Source organism: the organism of the source record quoted next, unplaced genomic scaffold (genome assembly GCF_019419815.1).
Source record: "Pyrus x bretschneideri cultivar Hongxiangsu unplaced genomic scaffold, Pyrus_bretschneideri_v1 Contig62, whole genome shotgun sequence".
Taxonomy (NCBI): Eukaryota; Viridiplantae; Streptophyta; class Magnoliopsida; order Rosales; family Rosaceae; genus Pyrus; species Pyrus x bretschneideri.
The window spans coordinates 1016410-1035101 of NW_025999801.1; the positions used below are offsets into that span (position 1 = coordinate 1016410).

An 18692-nucleotide genomic window follows, 5' to 3' on the forward strand; every position below is an offset into this window, starting at 1 on the left:
TGCGTTTGTTTGGACTCGTTAACTCTCACTGGACTGGATAGAATTAGACATTATTGTTGTCTCGTGTTTGTTACGTACACGAACTAAGTTAAGTGAGATTAGAGCTGGACTCGTGCAATCTCCTTCACTAGGAGGTCTTAGCCAACCACCACCCCCCCCCCCAAAAAAAAAACCATGGGGTTGCTAAGACCTTCACTGCATCCCATTCTTTTCTTTGTGTCGCGTCCTCTCTCATCTTTCTACTTGCTTCGTCTACTCGCGTCGCCGTCGCTTACACTCGCAAACCCAGGATCTCTTCGTCTGTTCGTTTCTAAACTCGAAGAACGTTGAATCAAGTCGCATCCTCTGGAGGGCCTGCTTCCTCATCTTGCGCTCTCAATCATTTACTTTACTCGATTTTGTGGGTGAAAACTGATTTCTGCAGAAACTAATGTGGAAACTGATTTTTGCAAATGTTGCAAAGCTTTGAACGAAATTTTGGATTTGCAATTTGAGTTTGGTGGTTGCATTTTGAGTCTGGGTTTCGTGATTTGAATATGGGTTTTGCACTTCCAACGAAGTTGGGTTTTGTGACTCAAGTGAATTTGTGATTCAATCTGGGTTTTCTGATTCGAGCGAATTTGTGAAGATGTGCAAAAGATTAAGATGTGTTAGAAATAGCTTCCTAGTTGGAGTCTAGATATGATTGTAATCCTAATTATAAGTGTATTCCTATCTTGTAGGGATAGTACCTTGCTGTGCAAGGAATGTAATTGTATATATTTTCTTTTCTTCACGTATCAAATATATACTTTTTAGCCACACATTCTTTTTCTACATGGTATATAGAGCAGGTTGCAAACCCTAGCTTTTTTTGCTCAACCACAATTTTTTTTCGGTAGTCATCCCTGTCGTTTCTCCTTTTATCATGGGAGACTCTTCTTCCGATGGTAGCACCAACCCTTTTTATCTTCACCATTCCGACCATCCCAATCTTGTCCTTGTCTCCAAGAAGTTAAACGGAGATAACTACACGACCTGGGCACGCTGGATGCACATCTCCTTAAGCGTTAAGAATAAACTTGGTTTTATCACAGGTGATATTGAAGAACCCTCACCTTCCGAGGACCCTGATGCTCACACCTCTTGGAGGCGCTGCAATGATATGATCCTTTCATGGATCCTTCATTCCCTGGAGCCCGACCTTGCCGAATCAGTTCTTTTTTCCACCACCGCTAAGCTGTTTGGGATGATCTTCATGAACATTTTTCCCAGTCTAATGCTCCCCGTATCTTCCACCTGAATCGTGAAATTGCCACCGTCTCCCAAGGGTCCTCCTCGGTCTCAACATACTTCACTCGCCTAAAAGGTCTTTGGGACGAGCTCGCCTCCTATAGTGATGCATGTTCTTGTTCTTGTGGCACCAAACATGATCGCCAACAACTTATGCAGTTTCTTATGGGTCTCAATGAATCGTTTGCCGCCATTCGGGACCAAATTCTTCTAATGAATCCTTTGCCCATAGTCCGCCAAGCTTGTTCCTCTGTTTCTCAAGCCGAAAAACAACGTGCCCTTGGTTTTTCACGTACTACCGAGCCTCCTGCTGCTATGGTGGTGCGTAGCTTTCCTCGGTCTTCGTCCGATCGGCCTCCTCTACATTGCACTTATTGCGGTTATGATTTCCACACCCGCGATACTTGCCACAAGCTTCATGGGTATCCGGTTGGACATCCTCTCCATGGTCAGCCGTGGAGACCTCCCCGCCGATCCTCCACTTCCGCAGGTTCTACCCGCAGCGTTGCTGCTCCATCTGCTCGCAGCAATAATGTTGCCTCTCGGCCCATCTGCAGCTCCGCAAGCCTCTCACGCCCTGGCCCATCTGCTAATCACGCATATCAGCCCATTTTGGATTATCTACTTCCACACTCTGGCCCACCAGCCCATCACACGCCGCAACCCACTTTGCATGACCTGCAGGTTGCCATGCCCCATCTTTCTGCCGAACAGCATCATCGTCTCCTTGCTGCCCTCAATGACAACACGGCACCTACTCCTCAGGCTCATGTCGTTTCCCGTGATCACTTTGCCACAGGTTTGTTACCCGTGGCTTCTCGTCATGGTCAATGGATCATTGACAGTGGCGCCACAAATCATATCACTTCCTCCGCTTCATGTTTGGTTAATACTTCTGCTTCGCACCTGGCATCTGTTTCTTTGCCTAGCGGTGACACTGCTCCAATTACTTTAACTGGCACTCTTCGTTTAAATTCTTTGATTGAGTTGGAAGATGTTTTATGTGTCCCTAATTTTAAAGTGAACCTTTTATCGGTTGGTAAGCTTACAGATGGATTATCGTGTTCCGTAACATTTTTTCCTTCTTGGTGTGTTTTGCAGGACTTGGTTTCGAAGGCGATGATTGGTGTGGGTAAGCGACGTGGTGACCTTTATTACCTCGTGGCCCTTACCTCCTCACTTCCCACCCGTCAACCTCTATGCAACCTCATCACCATCCCATCCTCATTATGGCATCGACGGCTTGGTCACCTTTCTCCTAGCCGTTTGCAAGTTTTAGCCTCTAATTTCCTTAATTGTTCATTTGATTCTAGTCATGTTTGCGATGTTTGTACTTTGGCCAAACAAACTCGTCAACCTTTTGGTTTAAGTTCAATTTCTACAACTTTTCCTTTTGATTTAATTCATTGTGATATTTGGGGTCCGAATCGTCAATCTTCCCTTACTGATGCTCATTATTTTTTGACTATTGTGGATGATTTTTCTCGCTTTACGTGGGCCTTTCTCATGACGCACAAATCTGATACTCAACAACTAATCAAATCATTTTTTGCCTATGTTAATACCCAATTTCACACTCAAGTTCGAAGCATTCGTACCGATAATGGAGGAGAATTTGTTTCTCTTCGCAATTTTTTTTCTGATCATGGGGTTCTTTTTCAAACTTCTTGTGTTTACAATCCGCAACAAAATGGCATTGTTGAACGCAAACATAGGCACCTTCTTGAAACCGCTCGCGCCCTTTGCTTTCAATCACACCGCTGCTTATACCATCAATCGTCTCCCTACCCGACTTTTACATAATAAATCTCCTTTTGAGGTCCTCCATACTACAACCCCATCCTATGACCATTTTCGCGTCTTCGGTTGCCTAGCTTATGCCACCTCTCTCCATCCTACCACAAAATTTTCCCCTAGGGCCCAACGATGCGCTTTCATTGGTTACCCTCATGGCCAAAAAGCATACAAATTATATGACTTAGAAACTCACCGCACCTTCACCAGTCGAGATGTTATTTTCCATGAAGATTCCTTCCCTTTTGCTGCCACATCCCCACCTACCCAACCCCCCACACCTTCTCTTCCAATTCCACCTTCCCCGGACTTTCCCTATCCCCCTTCTCCTGGCCCCACGTCCCCTTCACCTCCTCCTACCCTACCCATTCCCCTGCCTCCTGTAACCGACACCACATCACCTCTTCCCCCCTCCACTTCTATGCCACCCACTTCTCCCATTTTAGTCCCGGCCCACCTGTCCCTTCCTCCACCGACACTTACCCCTCTTCTCCTATCCTCCCCACGGCCCCTATTAATCCCTCATCACCCACGACACCTCCACCTCCTTTACCAGCCACCCGCACCTCATCTCGCACTCACCATCCCCCGTCCTATTTAAAAAACTATGTTTGCTCGCAAGTGATTTTGCCTCCACACCCATCGTCTTCGCAGCCCAGTTCTGTTAAAGGTACGCGATATCCACTTTGTAATTTTATTTCTTACCACCGTTTATCTCCCAATCATCTTTCATATATTTACGCTGTCAGTCGGAGTTTGGAGCCATCTTCTTTTGCAGAGGCTGCTCGTGATCCTAATTGGCATCGTGCCATGAATGAGGAGCTTGAGGCTTTACATGCCAACGGTACTTGGACATTGACTCCCTTACCTCCTGGAAAAGTTCCTATTGATTGTAAGTGGGTGTACAAACTAAAGCCTAATTCTGATGGTTCTATTGAGCGTTACAAAGCTCGCTTGGTGGCTAAGGGTTTCACTCAAGCTGCAGGTATTGATTATCATGACACTTTTTCTCCTACTGCCAAGATGATTACAGTACGTTGTCTTCTTGCCCTTGCTGCTAGCCAGTCTTGGTTTCTCCATCAGCTTGATGTTAATAATGTTTTCTTGCATGGTGATTTGGATGAGGAAATTTACATGTCTCCTCCTCCTGGTCTTCGGCGACAGGGGGAGAATCTTATGTGTCGCCTTCACAAGTCTCTTTATGGTCTCAAGCAGGCTTCTCGTCAATGGTTTGCCAAGTTCACTAGTGCCATTCTTTCTGCCGGCTTTCAACAATCCAAAACTGATTACTCACTGTTCACCAGAAAGTCCGGTACTTCTTTCACAGCCTTGCTCATTTATGTAGATGATATTGTGATTACAGGCAATGATGTTAGTGCCATCGATTCTCTGAAGTCTTTTCTTCGAGATCACTTTCGAATAAAAGATCTTGGTGATTTAAAATATTTTTTGGGTATTGAGGTTTCTCGATCTCAACCTGGGATTTATATTTCACAACGAAAGTATGCACTAGAGATCCTCAAGGATTATGGTTTTCTGGGAGCACGGTCGATTGCTTTCCCTATGGATGATACGAAATTATCTGATCAAGGAGAACTTCTCAAGGATCCTGAAAAGTATCGGCGGTTAATAGGACGGTTAATCTACCTCACCATCACTCGGCCGGATATCACATATTCTATGCATGTTTTGAGTCGTTTTATGCATGAGCCACATGTACCTCATATGGATGCTGCGCTTCGTGTTGTTCGTTATTTAAAGTCTACTCCAGGACAAGGTTTATTATTCCGTTCAGACAACCACACCAAGTTGATTGCATTTTGTGACTCTGACTGGGCAGGTTGTCCTATCACTCGTCGTTCAACTTCTGGGTATTGTGTTTTCTTAGGCAATTCTTTGATTTCGTGGCGGACGAAGCGACAGAAAACTGTTTCACTTTCTTCAGCTGTGGCCGAATATAGGGCTATGGCCAGTGCTTGTTATGAGTTAGTTTGGCTTCGGTATTTATTAAAGGACTTGAACATTCCTTTGGATGGTCCTTCTGCATTATTTTGCGATAATCAAGCAGCGTTACATATAGCCGCTAATCCTGTTTTTCATGAGCGGACTCGTCACATTGAGATGGATTGTCACTTTATACGAGATAAGATTGCGGATGGCACAGTCACAACCAAGTATGTTGGTACGGCACACCAGTTGGCAGATTTATTCACCAAGCCTCTCGGGAAGGACAAGTTTTCGACTATGTTGTGCAAGTTGGGAGTTCTTGACATCCACTCTCCAACTTGAGGGGGAGTGTTAGAAATAGCTTCCTAGTTGGAGTCTAGATATGATTGTAATCCTAATTATAAGTGTATTCCTATCTTGTAGGGATAGTACCTTGCTGTGCAAGGAATGTAATTGTATATATTTTCTTTTCTTCACGTATCAAATATATACTTTTTAGCCACACATTCTTTTTCTACAAGATGAAGTTGTGGTTGTAAAGGCTCCACATAGTGATTATCAGAAGAACCCATTCGAGCAAACGATGATTCTGGATTGTGAGGATAACTTTTCATGGAAAAAATGGAGAATGTGTTCTAAAAAATGGTAAAGGTCAGAGCAAAAAAAAAAAAATGAAAATGAAAATGGTAAAGAAAAAAGAAAAGAAAAATATTATTTTGTTTGTTAGTCCGATATTAGACCAAACGTTTCACTAATTAATCCAACTTAGTCTAGTCTAAGCCAATCCAACGTAGTCTCTCAGTTTAATTCAGTTCGAGATGGTCCGGTGCAACAAACGCACCTAAAAGAACAAGACTGGTAGTTGGACATTCTTACCATATGAATCTCAAATTTCAAACTTTGCATGCAGAAGGCACGAAACAGTATCATCGAAACCATATTCTGTTCAATGCAGTACAACAGTAAATATGAATAAAACTTGAATTTGGAATCATAAATATGCCAAAATTTACATGATCCTGTAATGCGCAATTCCACAGCGAGTATCAACGAAAGGAGGCACGTCCTTCGATAATTTGACTGACCCTATCTACATTCTTACATGTGTACAAACTATACAAATCGAGCACGGTATGACACGAACATACATACGACGGGGGCTTAGGCAATTGTTATAATGGGATGAGTCTAAGCTTTTGATTAATAATAGTGTACAACTTCACTAGCATTGTGCTATGTATGTACAACGGAATATCTATCACCTTGTCAATCACTTCCAAACCTTGATTGCCCCATCTCTACCGCTTGATATTAAGTGTCTCTGATTTAGCTTAACCGAGGCCAATGCTAGGATTGAATCGCGGTGGCAGCCAGCAGAATCAGTGGCAGCAGCCGCAAGAACTGCCTTGGCTGTCAGCTTCGATGTTAGAGGTCGTCTTTTCATCTCCTGTATTTAAAACAAGAACCAATTTAAGAATAAAAAAATTTCTGGGTACCAAGTTACAATGATAATAACTTTCTTCAACTTCGCAACTGATCTAGTGTCCTACTTGTTACAACGCAAATACAGAGATCAGGGACACAATAGAACAGTGACCCGTGACATAAAGTTGGAGCGGCTAATAGAAGAAAAATAATAACAGAAAGCAAATTCTATTGCCTGAATCCCCTCCCCAAAGAATATTCTAAACCCATAGGTTCTTTGAAACTACCAAGTCGTTTAGCTCTGGCTTTAGGAGGATAAAGTTAAATAAATAAAAGAAAAACTAGCTTCTGCATGGATAATCTACAGATTGACCTCGTCAGTCATCATACCCTTCCACCCAGGGATAGTTTACTACCCCACCTAATTTCGTAGATATATGACTAATACAATTGACTAATCATACCTGCACAACTTGCACGCCAAAGCTAGATCTTGTTGCATAGAAATCATCATTTCCGACTCCCTTCAAGTTTGGTCCACAAATAGAGTAACTTCGATCGGGACTGCGATATATGAATAAGGCCAATTAGATAACAAACCCTTTAGTAAACCAATAAAGTGATAATGAACTTGTGTACAAACCTGTAATGATCCCATCGACGTATCTTCAAGTCGGTTCCTCCAGTTAACAAATCACCTCCAGGTAAGGGTAGCAATGAACGGATGCCAGGAAGACGAGGAGGGGGTTCATTTAGTTCATCAACTCTGTAGTGGGGATTGACATTCCGTCTCAGATCTGGTTTGGAACTTTTACTTGATGACTTAGCCAACGCCCAAGGAACTTCACATATTTCAGCATCACTTTCGTAATTTGCCACTCTCAGCACCTGCAGGAAAAAATATCTCAGACATTTGAACTTATGAAGGTAGACCTAACAGAAAAGAGGGACTTGCATGCGCAATGAAAATTAAATAAAAAGAAAAAAAAAAAAAAAACAAGCATTTAAAACGTTTGATAAAACCCAAAGGCTGAACAAAGCATCCAAAGGCCAAGAGACACTTGATAGTAGTCTAAACAAATTTAACCTTTTTCTTAACAACAAATTACATGTCCAAAGTAAAAATTTGCATAATGAAATCCTAAGCACCCTTCTGTTTTTTGCATTCTATTGATTACTTTAAATGTGGTTTACGTGAGCGAGGGAGAATCAAGGGTCTCATTCCAGAAATCATTAGGAGTCAGTAAAATAAAAATCTGGACTACAAGAAACTAATATACTACCATTCAGCTAGTCTGAAGAAAAGAAGTAGAAAATTTTGGTAAACGCAGAGTAAAACCAGCAATCCTTCAATTTCATACCAAAGGGGAATGCATGGATGATAACACATACTGCCTCTCTTAAATTCTGTCTCTATAAAATAAGATCTGGTTTTTGCTTTCAGTTTTCTTTATTTTTATTACATTGAATAAAAGGCAACCAGGGGAGTGCAATCTATGCGTACGATTTTATCATCTAACTTTTCCAGCACCATCCATATCTGATATCTAAGAAAACTTATAGGAGATGATTTCTGTGTGTACCTGGTGACAGCTTCCATTTTCAGCATTCCAAAGAGAAACTTCGTTGGAACCTGCCGCAACATAAATAAGGGGCCTTGCAGCAGCAGACACAGAGGCATTTGGTGGAGGAAGAAACAGGCACATTTTCTCTATAGGGCAAACAGAAGAATACTTCCATGAGTTTACAGGAATAAGGAACCTCATATCCCAAAGAGTAAGCACACCCCTCGAAGATCCTGACACAAACCAATTTTTGCAGGGGCCTGTTACCAGCGAAGACACATAGCCCTCCTCAGGAGTTGCTTTCAATGTCCATGAATTGGTATTCAGCCTTATATCCCAAAGATGGATCCCACAATTTTGGGTGCTGTACATAACCATCTGATTTGTGCAGTTATCCGCTGAGAAATTCAACAGGCTCAATACGGCACCTTCCTTGATATCCTTCTTCTTGATATCAGCAACACCTGAATACTTTTCAACAACATTACCAAGTCCCCTGGAGATGTAATCAACAGAAAACATATGTATCATGCCATCACATGCTCCTACCACGACTTGGGCAGACCCCCGGAGCATTGCACTGCACAGTGCACGGCTTCCTTCTAGATGATAAGTCAACCTTGACCGAAATGATATGTCCTTTTCCAACTTTCTTGAATCCCATACCTTAACAGTGGAATCATCAGACGCACTAACAAAAAAGCTATGATCAGTTGAAATGGCTATGTCATTGACAGCAGACCGATGTTCTTGCAGGTGAGCAACCAACACCCCACGAGGCCTCCAACCAGAGTCTGGAATTGATGAACTTCGTGAAGGAGATGGCATTCCTGTTAGATCACTAGCAGTGGATGCATCTTCCGCAGGAATAGCACCTTTTGTAGTGCCAGATAATCCCATATCTTGAAGCTTGCTATTACCAAAGGCTGTTTGATCATTATCCCTACCATCTGGCTCATGTACTACTCTATAGAACTGATTGGAACCATTGCCAATGTTGAATGATCCTGACACAAACTTGGGTGCTGGAACAGAACTAGCCAAACTAAATGATTTATTTACTGGATCCATCCAAGGCATAGCTGATGCACCAATTCCTACAGAATTCACTTGTGAAGAAGAATCAGATGTTGTAGGAGGACCTCCGACTGCTCGCTTGTCCATGCTAAAGGAGTATAATGGTATACCAACAGATGATTTATCACACATGAAGCTATTCACATAACTTCCCTGTGGCCACATAAACCCTGAAAATTGCAACTTTTCAGAGGACAAAGGATCATGAATGTCAACTGTGCTAGAAGAGCGTGTAACGCTTCCCATACTTCTCAACTTAGCCTCGCCATCATCACATTCAGTTAATTCTCCTTGTTGCAAGGCCTTTCCAGTAAGTTTATGATTTTCGGCATTTTGTTGCTTGTCTGGCCAGCTCCTTGTTGAACTCAGTTCCTCAACCCCTTTATAAAGTAAGTCAACACTTTCCCATTGTTTAGACTGAGGCCAAGAGTTGTACCATATCTTTCTCTGTCTTTCCAACATGTCTGAACTCCTTGCATTCTCTAGAACTTGGTAAAAAACCTGTCTTGAGACTGGAGGCTTTAAACACGAAAGGAGAGCCTTTTCAGAAGCAAGAGATGCTGGCTGTCTGCTGAGTAGGGGGCGAATAACAGGGGCTAGAAAGACATAGGAATCTACAGCATCTAAGCTTTCACTACTGGCTGCAATGAAAGTGACAGCTGACCTTCTTACCCATTGACTAGGATAGCATAACAATGGAAATGCACGCTCAATCATTTCAAGAAGTATCCTCTTCCGCAATAAACTACTTTTGCACAAAATGGCCAAACAGTCCAATGCATTGACAATTACAGCCTCTGTTACATCACTTACAGCCTGCTCAATGTAAGGTAATAGATATTCTTCCACACTTCTTTGACCCACAAAGAAGCATACATATACAATTTGCCCATAGAATACTGCTCTCAGCTGCTCATCTCGATCATTCAGAAAAGCAGGGAGAATGGGTAACAAAAAGTCATTACTCTGTCTCTGGCCAAAGAAGCAGCATAGGGTGCTAATGTCCTGAAGGAGTGCTCTCCTAATATTTGGAGTTTGCTTTGGACCCATAACAAGTTCTTGAATGACCTCAGCTATAGACTTCCTCAACACTGCAAGTTGACCAGATGTCTCACCAGATGATGCCAGTGGCTTTTTTGCAGAACTTAATTCATCAAGTACCCCAGCCTCACTCAAGCGCATTGAGTGAACCAAGAAACCATAAGCAGTTAGCGCAAGCTTAGCAATATTACTGGCATAACATATCCTCACACTTTCTTCTGGATCATCCGGAAGCATGGAAAGCATTGGCAGAATATACTCCGGAAAAATTTTTGCATCACTGGGAGGAAAATCTCGGACTAGAGGTAGTATGTCACACAACGTCTCCAAGGCAGCACAACGCACAATTGCAGCTGCATCTGAAAGCATTGCAACAACATATGGAATTACACGTTGCAAACGATCTTCATCATCAATATACAAGGCAGAGGATTTCAGCAAAAGTATGGCCCTCCTCCTTAAATGAGGCAATTTTACATTACGTATACATGAACAGAGCAACGAGGTAATCAGAACCATGCCCTCACATCTGATACTGTTTTCAGGTAACGGCAGAAACGGTGTGCCGAAGGTATCTGATTCGCTGTCATACTTGGACATCAAAGAATTCAAATCATTCAATGTAATCTTTTTCAGGAAAGGATGATCGTTTCTCCTAAATGCATTAGAGATAGATTGAAGTAATTCACCAGGAGATTGCATGCCATAGTTGCCAAGATTCGGGGAAAATGCAGAATTGGGATTATCGTTAAGCATTGGCTTGGTAGCAGAATAATTATTACTTTGTTTAACATCCCGAAGAAGGGTATTGATATCGCCAAGAAGTTCCAATTGATCACATTTTAAGCCTTTACCCATCTCTTCTTTCTTTGTAAACGATCCCTTTGTCAAACCCTTGTTCTGCATTACAACTGCTTCCTGAGAAGTTCTACCACTAATGCCATGGGCACTTGAAGGAATTCCCACTCCTGTTCCAGTGTCCTCAGTTGACCTACTGCTCATCATTTGTTTAAGTATTTCATGAAAAACACTATGGCAAAGTGCAACCTACATACAATAATGACAAAGTAAATTATCACTTTAACATGAGTTCCAAAAAGTATGAAGTGCGAATCTTAAATATTATGTACCAACATTTCTTACCCTCATATCTGAATGAAGGGGATTCCAGAAACAATGGAAATTATGCAGAAATGGAGAGAAGTAACTTGGAAAAACAATGGTTGTATACTCCTGAAGGTAGCTATCAGCAGAATGTCGCAACTCCGGTTCTAACTGAATCATATGAAGTATCATCTTGCGAATCCCAGAATCTGGTATCTGCATTCATTGCGCATATAAATTGATAGGATGGCCAACAATATTGACAGTCAACTTGAAGAAAGTGAAGAAAGCTTCCACCACACAATGCAGTCATTTGCATAGCCATGTACATCAGTTAGCCACATTAGAACAACCAAGATGCAATATAATAACCAAGGGTTGGCTAAAATATAAGGTTCAAGACTAGAGAAGCGACATGATAAAGAGTAATTTAATACATTATGGGAAGAGATGTGATGGAAACTCAAAAAGAATTGTATACTTAGTATTGAGAGAGAGAGAGAGAGAGAGAAAGTACCTTTTCAAGAAGTTGGCTAGGATCGTATTGCCCTCTACGATAAGCAAGAAGTTGAGAGAGTTCGAACAGTGGTTGTCCCTCAAGGAAAAGCTCAGCAATTACACATCTAAAACAATGTCATAAATATGATGATGCATCTCAAAAGAAAATAATAATGATAATGGTCATGATTAAGCATGAGCGCAATTTCATTCGGGCCAATCGCCCCCACTGTAACTTTGACAATGTATCAATAAACTTGAAATATATCATTTTCATCCTATATCTGAGTTTTCAACTTCAAATTTGACATCAAGATGAAACAGTCATGTCTGAAAAGAGAGATCCTAACTCAACAAAAGCTCACCCTACAGCAAATATGTCCATAGATGGCCTTAATGGTGCATCTTGTGCAACCTGCATCTCACCTCCATGCTCATAAAATCTCTGAAAAATGAAGGCGTATGAAGAAATTTAATAATGTAACAATTTATTTACAAAAGTATATATTGTGACTGGTTAGTAACGGTAATGTTGAGAACTTTCTTAAAATTAGAAGTGAAACTTCTCAGCTGACTCCTAATACATATTACTATAATTCGTACTACATTGGGATTTGTATAACTGCTCAAATTTTGTACCAGGATAGCAGGCACATTATCAATTTCACAAACCCACTCCGATCAAGCTGGATCTTATGACTGCAAGCTGTATCCCTTTTATGAACCTATATGTTCATGTTGTATGCATATAATTACATAACCGATTGCAACTTAAGAAAAAGTGAGAAAATGGATAAAGTGTGCACCTCCTCTGCAGATAAATGGAAAGAAAGTGAATACAGAAGAGAGATAGAAAAGTGAACCTCAGGAGCAAGATAACAAAGCCTTCTTCCTCCGTGTCAAAGAAAAAAGAGAAATCAGAAGGATCGTCATATGGTATGTAGGTGGGTTTGAAAGATGCAAAGTCAGCAAGGTAGAGCCAATTCCAAGAAGTCACCAACACATTCTCACACTTAATATCACCTAAGATGACAAATAGAAAAGAAAACCATCATAACTAAGACATTGAAAAAATAACGCTGGTGAAGTTCGTGAATAAAACTGAACTGACCGTGACATATTCCTTTATCATGGCACTGCTTCAGAGCAAGAAGTAACTACACCAACAACCACAAAACAAAACTCTAAGAGGAACCATAAACATCACAAACTTATAAATCAAGGAAGACAGACAGATAGAGGGTGAGAAAGAAGACCTGAAAGGCCAACCATTTCTTCTCGATTAGACTGAGAAACGGGCGGGTGCTTAACCGGTCGTGCAGATTGTTGAAGAAAAATTGCCTCACAAGATAAGCTGCTTTATCTGTCTCTTGCCAAAACTGCAGGAAGAAAACAGTAGGGGCCAAAATGTACTCAAAAAGTCGGCTTCTTTGTAAACTTGGAAACATCAAGTATGATATGATACCACTCGGAAACATCAAAGCAACTCAGACCCACATGAAAACATCAGCTTCCAAGCAAAACCGAAAACCCAGGAGTTTTACCATTAATTAAGTTTATATGCTAATAGTAATACACTAAAGTAAAGTTGATTAATCCTGTTATTTTGTCGAAACTGATTAATCGTGTTTATGCTAACGAAAAGTATAAGAAGAAATGGAAAATGACCTGGAAGGGCCAAACGTGAGGGTGATCGAGAGCACGGAAGGTTTCCTTGATGAGGAAGAGGCGGCGCTCGTACTCGCGGAGATCAATGGAGTCACCGCGCTTGAAATAGACCTTGACGAGGACCAAACCCTCGTCGTGCTTGCACTCAATCGACTTGAAGAAGCGGCTCCGCCCTAGAACCTCCTTCAGGACCAGGTTGTAGGACGATGGTAGGTCGTGGAGGTAGTACTCCGACGCCGACACTTGCGTCGTTCGAGCGATCTTGTTCCCCATCGATTTTCCCTCTGCCTTTGCCTCTCAATCTCACAATTAATTTCAATTTTCAAAGGAGGATTTAACATTAAACTTTGGGAGCAGGCAACCACCTAAACTAATTGAATGAGAGAAAATGGGGAATTCAGAGCTTAGGATTTCTGCAGGTTGGAGGGAGTGGGAAGAAGAAGAAGAAGAAGAAGAAGATGAGGGGGTCGGGCGGGTCTCGGAGTCAAATCAGGAGGGTCGGACTATACGGGGGATGATAATTTTCAAAATAAATTTGGGGGTATTTAATTAGGAGGTAGATTGTTTGACCTCTTATTGGATGTCCTTCCCAACCCCTCTTATATTGATTAAGCCACTCAACATTTTATATTTATTTTTTATAAAGATAATAAGATAAAAAGCAACAGGAATATAAAATGTTGACGTGGCTTAACCGTGATCGCACAAATAGGAAGGGATGGGAAGGCACCCAAACAGGAAGGCAAACAATCTGCCTCCATTTAATTATAGGGTTAATATCAGTTACTATCTTGAAGTTTCGTGGCTTTCAACATTTGGTACATGAAGTTTTTTTTCATCCCAGAGTTATACTCAAATCTTAATTGTGGGACAATCCCATACTTCCATTGTCTTTCTGTAAAGAGCTATGTTAAAATGTGACGTGACAGTTGACTGGATGATAACTATGCAAAAATGTGGTAGTGTGGACCCCACATAGACATATAAACCCAATTCAAAATTCAAAAATATTTTTTTTGCCTATCTCTTTCTCCAGCAAGGAGACCGAAGTAAAAAAATTAAAAAAATTATAACCTCCATTCTTTATTGCGTACACCTTATCCAGCCACCCCCATCTCCCCCTGACAACCCACTCCCAAAGCTTCCCAAGCTGTCATTTTTCACTCACCCACCACACTGTGAACCCACATCCTCTACTTTCCTCACCACCTTCATCTCATCCTTCGCCTCTCTCATTGTCATAGTCATCTCCTTCACCAACCCTTTCATTACCATAGTCATCGATTACGGCGATCCAGATCTGAAGACCTTCTGAAAGATTCCACAGCGTGTTGAACATGGCCACGATGGTAATCAACGGCTTGGATCTGGCTGCAACGGTAAATGAGCTGTCTACAATCGACTACCCCGACTCGATTGGGACAAAACGACAGCTTCAGATCCTGGCTTCGTCCGTACAATTTTAAAAACAAATTCTTTGAACCAGGAAGAGTCCATGACCTTGGTGACGTCTTCAGATCCCGGTGGTAGACGCCACTGTTGTAGCAGAAATTGATGGCGGAAATAGATTATGGAAATAGCTCGCTACCGCGGACCAGATCCATTGGGAAATGGATCTTGGACTTGCTCGCCATGACCTTTTGGAGCTGGACGATGTTGGGTGCTTCACCATCCTCATCACAAAGGACGATGTTAGGGTTCTTTTTAAGGTTTTAGGTTTTCAATTTTAATGTTTTTTTAGGGGTGTGTGGGTGTGATATCCACACACCCCATTTTACTTCTCACACACCTTTTTAATTTTTGGTCATCGGATCAGATGAATTGAAGAAGATCAATGGACCAAAATTATTAAGGGATGTGTAAAAAGTAAAATAGGGTGTGTGAATAGCACACCTTTTTTTTTAATGTTTTAATTTTGTTATTTTTTTAATTTTAATTTTTTTAAATTTTGACAAGTGGTACTCAGTCATTATCCACGTAGGCGCCACGTCATCAAATAACGGCTGACTTAACAGCAGCTTAACGGGTGTATGAGACTGTCCCAAAATTAAAACTTGAGGTATGACTTTGGCATGAAAAAAAACTTCATGTATCAAATGTTGAGAACTACAAAACTTCACGGTGGTAAACTAAGATTAACACTTAATTATAATTTGAAGTAATTTTTTGAGATTTAACTTGTCTTTAATCAAGATTTTAAGATAGTTTATTAAAATGTTTAGAAATTTCAGTGTATTCAATTGGATTTAAAGAATTTTAAAAAGTTGAAAATTTTGACAGAATCAAAGATATTTCGTAGTATAGTTTAAGTCACAAATTTCACCTGATTTCAAATGAATCGAATCAAAATTTTACGTGGAATATCTCAAATAAATTAAACTCCATCAAAATTTGTGAATTTATAAATCTATTTAAATCCTTAAAATTCTCAATTGAATACACTCTTATAATTCTTTACTTGGAACGTTTATTCTTTTTATTTTAAAAAATTACTCTTACACATATTTGTATTTGTTGTAGGCCTAATTTAGTGAACTATATATAGGACTAGAGAATGAGAGGGTCGACGGTAAGAGAGAGATGTAATTCTGAGGTGTGTGTTATATCATCTCAATGTGCCTTTATTTATATTAGTATGATAGATTAAATCTTCACCCTAATTGGATTACAACTCTAATAGGATAATATCTACCAAAGGAATATTCTAAGATATTCCTAGATACACTAGGATTTACACAATCATATTCCTAATCTAATAGGACTGCAACACTCCCCCTTGAGTGTGTAAATACTCAAACAAAACTTCGCATCATATCTTCAACAGTTGAGGTAGAACAATTAATGAAGTCGTCGGCAAGAATCAACCCGGAGACCGAGGAGGGCAACGACTCTACTAGAGGATTCATGGGTGTAGAACAAGCCCAAATTTGTCGTACCCTTGATGTAGCAGAAAATGTCTTTAACACCATTCCTAGTGTCTACGTGTTGGCTCATTGTTGTACCTAACCAAACGATTAACAGTGAAGAAGATGTCAGGTTCAGTGCCTTGTCAGGTCTAGTGCATTGAGTCAAGTACAAAAAAGCACCAATTGCGTTTAGGTATAGAACTTCAGTCTCCAAAATCTCTTTCTCATCCTCCTTGGGATGGAAGAGATCTCGTTTAGCATCTAGAGTCCGAACGATCACAGGAGTACTCGAAGGTTTAGCTTTATCCTCATTAAAACGTCGCAACACCTTTTGGTTGTAGTTCGATTAATGTACTAGGATTCCATTCGAACAATGCTCGATCTCCAGGCCGAGACAATATCGAGTTTTCTCAAAATCATTCATCTCAAATTTCAATTTCAAGAGAACGGCAATTTCCTTAAGCTCTGCGGGAGTTCTGATGGGGTTTATGTTGTCGACATAAACTGCAACGATTGCAAATCCAAAATGTGACTTCTTGATAAACACGCATGGGCATAGTTCGTTGTTCATAAAACCCTGACTTGTCAAATAGTCAAATATTTACTTAAACGGTTATACCACATTCGTCCAGATTACTTTAATCCGTAGAGTGATATTCTCAATCTAATTGAAAAGGTGTTCCGAAGTGTAGAACTATTTGAACGAGCCAATGGAAGTCCTTCTGGAATTTTCATGTAGATTTTTGTATCTAGATCCTTATAGAGATGCGCGGATACCACGTCCATAAGCTGCATATTCAGTTTTTCGGAAACTACCAAATTGATAAGGTAGCGGAATGTTATGACGTCCATTACGGGGGAATACATCTCTTCATAATCAATCCTAAGGCTTTGAGAGAAGCATTACGCTACGAGGCGTGCTTTGTATTGCACTATTTCATTCTTCTCATTACGCTTCCTCACGAAAACCCACTTGTAGCCCACAGGCTTTACATATGGTGAGGTAGAAGTTACGGGCCCAAACACTTTGCGTTTCGCAAGCGAATCGAGTTCAACATGGATTGCTTGTTTCCAGTTTGACTAATTTGTTCTACGTCGACATTCATCAACAGAACGTGGTTTAATGTCATCACTAAGCATGATGTCGGTAGCAACTGTATACGCGAATGCATAATTGACAATTATCTCATTCTGATTCCAAACCTCATATAATATTGCGTAATGGACCAAAATCTTGTGATTCTCGGGAGGCTAGTTTGTCTTGTCTAAGACATCACCGGAATCTAAAATAACATCATGCGTTAGAATAAACTAGTAAGCGATGGTCGGATTTAGACTAGGGTCATTAGTTTGTCTCGTTTTCCTATTCCGGAGTTGTGAATCCTTTGAACCAGGAGGTCTACCGCGCTTCAGGGTAGGATCAGATGATTGGTTAGTCGCTAGTGTATCGGGCTGCGTGAGAGGTGTGACTGCCCTACCCTAGGGGACTGTCCAGCCTTCCTAGGCGGTGTTACTGCATACGTTAGGTATGTACATCCTTGCAGGTGCATTTGCAATGGGTATATGTGATCTCATCATCTTTGCTAGATCAATAAAAGCATCTGACATTCTTTGAAGATTTAGAATACGTCGCACTTCAGTTTCAAACTAAGCAATACGGGGATCTAAATGAGACAAAATAGGAGTAATCCACGACAATTCGTGGCATTCTATAGGAATGTGATCAATCTTATTTACCTTAGCGACGAAAAGACTGTCTCATCAAAGTGACAATCCACAAAACATGCGATAAAGAGATTTCTTGTCAAGGGCTCTAACTAGCGAATAATTTATGGTGAATCATAACCGATATAGATTCCCATTTTTCTCTGAAAACCCATTTTGGTACATAGTGGCGACATTATTGGCATATAGACTGCGCACCCAAACACACATAAATGTGAGACATCAGGCTCATATCTAGTAACCAACTGTAATGGTGAATTAGGTTGGGTAGTGGTAGGCCTCAAGCGGACCAACATAGTTGTGTGCAATATTGCATAACCCTAAGCATATATCAGTAATTCGGTTCATATAACCAAAGTTTGAGCTATCATTTGAATGCACTTTATGAAAGCTTCTACCATGCTGTTTTGGGTGTGAACATAAGGTACATAATGTTCAACTTCAATCCCAACTAACATGCAGTAATCGTCAAAAGTTTATGACATAAACTCTCCAGCATTATCCAGTCGAATTGACTTAATCATATAATCAGGATGGTGAGCTCTAAGCTTAATGATTTGAGCTAGGAGTTTCGCAAATGCAGGGTTGCATGTAGACAATAGCAGACTTGTAACCAATGCGTCGATGCATCAACCAACACCATAAAATATCTAAATGGTTTGCAAGTTGG

General features: G+C 40.8%; 2 protein-coding genes across 3 annotated transcripts; both read right to left on the reverse strand.

Moving 5' to 3' along the window:
• Nucleotides 1-5982: 5982 nt before the first annotated feature.
• On the reverse strand, nucleotides 5983-12504 carry LOC125468248 (serine/threonine-protein kinase VPS15-like). Its single transcript, XM_048572663.1, has 8 exons — nucleotides 12363-12504; nucleotides 12089-12168; nucleotides 11743-11848; nucleotides 11265-11441; nucleotides 8022-11168; nucleotides 7082-7326; nucleotides 6903-7002; nucleotides 5983-6460 (listed from the first exon to the last, which is right to left on the reverse strand). Exons 2-8 carry the CDS (start codon nucleotides 12142-12144, stop codon nucleotides 6284-6286), a joined length of 4008 nt encoding a protein of 1335 aa, XP_048428620.1. The 5' UTR covers nucleotides 12145-12168; nucleotides 12363-12504; the 3' UTR covers nucleotides 5983-6283.
• Nucleotides 12152-13912, reverse strand: LOC125471831 (serine/threonine-protein kinase VPS15-like). 2 transcript variants are annotated; one of them, XM_048572666.1, is made up of 5 exons: nucleotides 13392-13911; nucleotides 12980-13102; nucleotides 12835-12880; nucleotides 12587-12746; nucleotides 12152-12448 (listed from the first exon to the last, which is right to left on the reverse strand). In XM_048572666.1, the coding sequence occupies exons 1-5, from the start codon at nucleotides 13662-13664 to the stop codon at nucleotides 12388-12390; spliced, it is 663 nt and encodes a 220-aa protein (XP_048428623.1). In that variant the 5' UTR covers nucleotides 13665-13911; the 3' UTR covers nucleotides 12152-12387. The 2 variants fall into 2 exon arrangements, with proteins under 2 accessions (XP_048428623.1, XP_048428622.1); XM_048572665.1 differs by lacking the exon at nucleotides 12152-12448 and having other exon boundaries at nucleotides 12457-12746; nucleotides 13392-13912.
• Nucleotides 13913-18692: the final 4780 nt, after the last annotated feature.

What these genes read in the sequence shown, in the direction of transcription:
- LOC125468248 (XM_048572663.1), bottom strand. Translation starts at nt 12,144, where the DNA reads ATGCAGGTTGCACAAGATGCACCATTAAGGCCATCTATGGACATATTT. An exon ending in CTAGCCAACTTCTTGAAAAG is followed by an intron (nt 11,442 to 11,742) that starts GTACTTTCTCTC and finishes CAATGAATGCAG; the next exon opens with ATACCAGATTCTGGGATTCG. An exon ending in CCCTTCATTCAGATATGAGG is followed by an intron (nt 11,169 to 11,264) that starts GTAAGAAATGTT and finishes TATTGTATGTAG; the next exon opens with GTTGCACTTTGCCATAGTGT.
- LOC125471831 (XM_048572665.1), bottom strand. Translation starts at nt 13,664, where the DNA reads ATGGGGAACAAGATCGCTCGAACGACGCAAGTGTCGGCGTCGGAGTAC. An exon ending in CTCACGTTTGGCCCTTCCAG is followed by an intron (nt 13,103 to 13,391) that starts GTCATTTTCCAT and finishes TTCTTCCTGCAG; the next exon opens with TTTTGGCAAGAGACAGATAA. An exon ending in TGATAAAGGAATATGTCACG is followed by an intron (nt 12,747 to 12,834) that starts GTCAGTTCAGTT and finishes TTGTCATCTTAG; the next exon opens with GTGATATTAAGTGTGAGAAT.